The sequence below is a fragment of the Ammodytes marinus genome (assembly GCF_949987685.1).
Source record: "Ammodytes marinus genome assembly, chromosome: 8".
Classification (NCBI taxonomy): Eukaryota; Metazoa; Chordata; class Actinopteri; order Uranoscopiformes; family Ammodytidae; genus Ammodytes; species Ammodytes marinus.
This window is the reverse complement of record NC_137212.1, coordinates 24,789,801-24,796,038: the sequence shown is the minus strand read 5'-3', so window position 1 is coordinate 24,796,038 and position 6,238 is coordinate 24,789,801. Positions and strand designations below refer to the sequence as shown.

Genomic DNA, 6,238 nt, shown 5'->3' with positions numbered 1-6,238 from the left:
AGCAGGTTTATGAAGGCTTCACATGACTTACTAGTGAGTTTGAAGCAGCAACGTGGAAACCGGTTTGGCTCTGTGAAGAATGAATGCAGCGAGCAGAAGACTTTTGGAAAAGCCTTGGCTGATATTAGCAGAACCTGCCCGATGATGAGTCATTGAAAAACACTTAAACGTGCAAAATGATGTCCCAAGCACAACATTATAAGCCCTTGGCACAAAATACAAGTTCCAGCTGGAAATTGTCCAGGGCTCTCGCACAGAAGGCTGTTAAAAAAATGTGTATGTAGACCTCGTATAGGTATGCACATTTCACGCTGAGGCATCCTGACTATTCATCACCAGCCCCCCACCAGTCTCAGTAGTATAGTAATGGCTGAGCTGGCACCAGTTGCAGTGCTGTTGCATCAGCCCTCACTGACAGTCCTCACTGATCCCTGGTCTGTGCTGTGAAGACCAAAGGCCCTGTGGACCCGGGGCTCTGCTTGTTAGTTCTCCAAAGGCTAGGTTTTTCCACTCTGAAGCCCATTCTTCCAGTCCTGAAAAAAGTGTTTATTCCAAGACTTGGGAGGAAATGCTCTGAGGAGATTTTTTGTTTTAATTAGATGAAGGAAATGAGCATCGACGGGCTGGGTGTGTAGGTGTGCTCTGTCGGCTCGGCTGTTAAACCTCTAAATCTGTTCCAGCCTAGGAGTTCCAACTGCAATAGATGGGAACGATCAATATGTTCCTAGCCAACTTCTTCACTTTCCCCCAAAAAACTTTTTACCTCTCTGGTTCTCCCTCCCTATGTCATTCTCTTTCCTTTTGTTACCCTGATCCTTGACTTTCTCTTCTTTTTGTTCCCTCTCTCCCCTGTCTCCTCCTGCTTGTTATCCCTCCCCCCTGTGCCCTGCTCCTACAGGCAGAACAGGCCAGCTTGTCCCACGTGGTGGACCTCCTGTCCCTGGTTCTGCTGACAGCCATCTGGGCAGTGTGTCCTCGAGACAGCCTGGCCCTGCTGGGACAGTGGGTGCAGCACAAGCTCTCCGAGGTCAGACTAATAGCACACTGTCACTCCAATATTAAATATATATTATTAACCCTGAGCAGCATGCCATGGTTTGTGACTGCACTGAAGAAACACCACACACCGTTTGTGTCTCCCTCAGCTGATCTTCAGCCGTCCCTACAGCAGGAAACTGGAGGCTGAAGCCGATCAAGTCGGACTGCAGTTGGCTGCCAAGGTATCATCAACTTCAACTTGTTCTTACTTAAAGGAGCATTCCACAGATTTAGACTGTGTAGCCTGCATTACAAACATAGACACTATTGACTTACATTCTGGAGCTTGACTCATTCAAGAGACCAAAAGTCAAGATGTCCCACAATTAATAGAAGTGCAACACTAAACCCTTAAAATTAATTTCACAATAATAAAGCTCCTGGTGGTATAGGAAGCTTATTAGTTCCTCATTAAGGAATAGTCTAAAGCTATTTTTCCTCAAATGGTAATTAGTATTTTAACAATACAATATAAAACTGCAATGTGCATTTGTAATCTGTTTCCAGGGCACTAGGGGGCACTGTTGGCAAACTAAACCATACTGGGGATGATTAGTCAGAGAGGATTTTCATTTCAGCACAAGACAGAGGGATGCCAAAATGTGTGTGTGTTTCTGTTTCTGATTCCATGGGGTGTGTGTTTGTGTGTGTGTCCTACCAAGGCGTGTGCAGATGTGCGAGCCGGCCCCGTATTCTGGCAGCAAATGGAACTGAGAGACCAGCTGACAGGAGAGCCCGCCTTGCCTGAGTGGCTGTCCACGCACCCGTCGCACAGGAACAGATTCACCCAGCTGGACCGCCTCATACCACAGGTCCAGACACACACACTAATGATGGCTGATCAGTCCAAATAACAGCACGGGTCGCTGGAAAGTTTATTTTCCACCTAAATGACTTATAGTAAATGCGTCCCGGTTTGAACGCAATTCTCTGATTCATGTGGTTGTCCAAAGTTAATACTCTTAAAGCTGGGGTGGAGGATTTGGGGAGAAAATGGCTCCCAGTTGGGATAGAGATTCGAAGCCAAATACCTCAACCGCTCCACTTGTTCTCTTTGGTCCCTCCCCTATGGTCCCTCCCTGACATGTGAATGGACAGTCCCAACAGCCAATTAGAACAGATAATCGGAGCCTCGCTGAAGTGTACAGCTCATGGTAACTTTGACCAATCAGAAATCACATACTTTAAGTTAAATTATCTTTATTAGTCAATTTACACGAGGCACATTGAAATTCATCTATTCACATATCCCATCTCAAGTTACCAGACTTCGGTGGGGGGGTCAGAGCCCAGGGTCAGCCACAGTGCAGCGCCCCTGGAGCAGTTTGGGGTAAAATGTCTTGCTCAAGGACACAATGGTAGAGATGGTGGGCACCGTAGATGTAATACAAGCCACCACTAGTGTTACAACTAACACCCTGATGTCCGGTGCCGGGGATCGATCCAGCCACCTCATGGTTACTAGTCGGCCCCTCTTCCTCTACGCCATCCTACCACCTTTGTTGTTGTGTGGGGAGACAGCTCCGCACATGCCCAGTGTTTAGGAGAAATAGTGCAGTTTGGAGCAGCCATTGCAAAGGGACTCATATGGATCTAATGAAGCGTCTGGAGACATGTGGCAAGGAGAAGGGGAAGATGCAAGTTTTTTTATTTTTATGAAGGCATTGAAAAACATGCTGCCACACGGGGGCCCGGATGCCCGCTTAGCTATAAATGACTGGGAGGCTTTGGGTTGAGGACCTAAGAGAATTAACAGCTCGATCTCACGGGCTTGCACACTGACTGTGCCGGCTCTGTGGCAAGACAATCAATGGTATCACTAATCGTCAAGTGGTCACAAAAGTAACTTCTATGAGTAGTGTGAGCATCCACAATCATTAGGTATAGGCGTGTGTGTGTGTGTACGTGTGTGTGTGTGTGTGTGTGTGTGTGTGTGTGTGTGTGTGTGTGTGTGTGTGTGTGTGTGTTTGTGTGTGTGTGTACGTGTGTGTGTGTGTGTGTGTGTGTGTGTGTGTGTGTGTTGTGTGATGATTTCACCCTTGAGCAAGAGTTGGACTGTTACTACACAGTCATATGCTCCAAGCGGGAACAGATGGGTAAACCACTAATTGTCCATCAGGTGTGTCATTGAGTGTGTACATGCTGGATGTATTTGTGACTGTGTGTGTGTTATTCTTATATGCCTGTGCATCACATCATATCCCTGTGTGGTAGATTGACCTCTACCAGCAGCCGTTGTCGAGGCCAGGTTGCAACCACAGGCAGTGAGGTGATGAGGACTGTGTGTGTGTGTGTGTGTGTGTGTGTGTGTGTGTGTGTGCGTGCGCGTGTGTGTGTGTTCATGCTGTGTAACGTATCTAATTCACCCCCCTCCGAACACCAAACTGTTGGATTCCTATGAGCCCGTTAACAGCTGAGCTCAATCGGGTGAGAGTGAGGCGTAATGTGATGTTTTTAACCTTGCGATGGGTGACAGCATCGGGCTACTTAACCCGGCTCTTCTGAGGGCTCTCCGCCTCCACTCGTGCGCTCATCATCCTTAAGCAAAGCGCATTAAGTCCACTGGTAGCATGAGAGGGAAGGCCTGTCGAACGGGCAAAGCCGAGCGCATGTGTGCGGCGCTCATTGTAAGTGAGAGATTAATGGGTTGGGTCTGCGAGCGAGTGCTTGTAGTTAGCTCTCTTACCCCACCTGTGTGAGGTGGATTTAAAGAAGAGGGGTTTGCATTATTATCTTACCGTATTTAGAGCCATTTGAAATAATAGCGTTCCCGTCATCCTCACCTGTTAGTTTGTGTTCAGTGCAACAAATGATAGCATGCTAACACACTAAGATAGAAGCACAGGCTGCAAACCGGGGTGTCCCATCTTGTTTCTCATTTGATCTTTTTAGCTTTCTTCCAGCCGTATTAATTTCAGTCCACAGCTGCATTTTCATATGCAATATAACATCTACTTCTTGATCTAACACACTGCAAGAAAAAGACCGTTTCATAGGACCGATCAAGTCCATTGTGAGCTTTTTCGTTTCTGTGAACTTATGACGTGTGTGTCTTCATGCCTGTCCTTCTCTCTGTCTCCGACCAGGCTCTGGAGTTGAGGGACAGCTGTGTGTGCCCCGGTCTACCTGCTACTGACCCTCGTGCCGTCTTCCTCAAGAGTGTCAGTGTGTTGCTGGAAAACACCAAGGACCAGGGGACCGGAGGGCAAGAAGCACGCAAGCCCCACCACCTGCCCCACAGCCCGGCCTCCCTCCCCACCGGACTGCCTGCGGCTCTGCTCGCAACAACTGCCCTTCTTCCTTCCCCAAAGACGGAGCAAGAAAACAAAAACTTTGTGCCTCTGGTAGCGTCAGAGTCGGCAGTAGCAGCCCCTGGGGTAAATCCTCACTAACTTTCTAGACTGGATAATTGGATGGTGAGTGAGTGGTCAGCTGGTACATTAATTGAACCACTGTATCACTGCTAGAAGAAGGAAGCTGGGGTTGATTCAGAGCCACTGGTTGCACAGGTGGTTCCCGATCCCAACCACCATCTCAGGCTTGGTCCTCTCACTCGATGGAGTTAATTTCACCTTTATTTAAACAGGCAAGTCATTAAGAACATGTTCTTATGTAAAATGGCGGCCTGACAGACTGCTACTGATGAAGCTGGGGTAGATGGTGTGAAAACAAGTGGCTAGGGTCATTTTACATTTGGAGACATTTGGTGGAAAAATAATTTGAGGCCAATTTTAATCTCTCCCTGCTGACTAGACTGTTGTCCACACGCAGCGGCCACTTCCACGCCACATTAATGAGACAACCTCGGACAGGGGAAAATGCAGAATGAATCTTAGAGAACCTTCCATACATTGTGAGATGAATATGTGCATTATTCATGGCCACACGACAACAGACCAGAGTAAGCACTTTGTGTGTGTGTGTGTGTGTGTGTGTGTGCGCGCGTCGGAAGGCTCGGCCCGTGGCTTGCAGAGGACGTCTCTATTCTCATTATCACTGCTGTTCTCCTGCCGCACAAGGCGCTTTATGCTTTCTCTAGCCTGAGGGACTTAATGGTGTAAATTTATGCTTGCTTTTTTTGCAGGTTTTAAAACACAGCCTTCTGCACAGGAATGCCAATATACACAGTGTGGAGCTTTGCTTGAAATCCTTCGTGGGATTTTGTGAAATCTTATTTAACAAGGCAAGTTGACTGAGAAAACATTGGCATTTAAAGCAGCAACCTGTGGGAGCAGCTGAGGAGGGCAGGGGAGGGCCGTTTGGTTACAATGTAGAACATTTGGTTAAACTGTGAAATTCAAATAGTACTACTGTGTTTTCATTTGGGATAAATGATCTCATGTGTGTCATACATTTTAGGTGCAGGGCTTGTTTCAGCTGACAAAGCATCAGTTTGTACAGCTTTCTCTCACAGCAAACATGATACATGTTAAAGGTACAGTGTGTAATAATGTGTATTTTGGCATCATCTAGTGTAGAAAGATTGCAGTGCTCCGTCCCTACCCCTCCTGTTTGGGGAATTTACAGAAGCTACGGTGAGCTTCAAAGACAAGAAGCTATAGTTACTAAAGATGGCATCATCCAAAACTGCCTCAAGTCTTTCCACAATATCAAGTGATGAGGTGAAGATGTGTTTAGTTATTTATTCTATAGAAGTATTTATTCGCCTTCCAACAGGTGCATTTCAGGTAGACACCCACTATACAATATAAATATGTTGCCGTTAAGCTTGTCCGTTTGTGTTCTGCTGTAGAAACATAACGGTGCTACATGGCGGTGCGCCCTGCTCCTATGTAGATATAAAAGGCTCATTCTAAAATAATAAGAGAAACAACAACTTGTATGTTCAAGGCAGCGATTGTACACTAATTAAAACATTGAATACATACATGAATATTACATGTTTACCAAGTCTGTTTTGAAAAATTACCAATTCCCTTTACACACTGTACCTTAAATGCTAACGTCTGTCTAGTCAGTGATGGAGTTTTTTGTAGGTGAAATGTAAAAACAAATTATATATTATAATAGTAAATTATTTTGTTTATCAACTGAGCAGGAACATGCTCTGTTTGCAAATGACAGGCAACAAATAAAAACCCTGGGTAGATAAATGTGATGTTTTTCCTTTTTCTGTTTTTCACTGAGGATCCACTGCAATTCAAATGGATCAGATGTGACAGCAGAAACGACAGCTTTT

The 6,238-nt window shown here is 46.0% G+C and overlaps 1 protein-coding gene across 1 annotated transcript in view; it reads left to right on the top strand.

Moving 5' to 3' along the window:
- The window catches only part of oma1 (OMA1 zinc metallopeptidase), an 8,464-nt gene extending 3,206 nt beyond the window's left edge, over window positions 1–5,258 (top strand). The window contains exons 5-8 of the mRNA XM_080033167.1: window positions 899–1,027; window positions 1,146–1,220; window positions 1,701–1,850; window positions 4,125–5,258. Of these exons, the coding sequence (XP_079889293.1) occupies window positions 899–1,027; window positions 1,146–1,220; window positions 1,701–1,850; window positions 4,125–4,430 (660 nt within the window). The 3' untranslated portion in view covers window positions 4,431–5,258. The remainder of the gene's footprint in view (window positions 1–898; window positions 1,028–1,145; window positions 1,221–1,700; window positions 1,851–4,124) is intronic.
- Window positions 5,259–6,238: the final 980 nt, after the last annotated feature.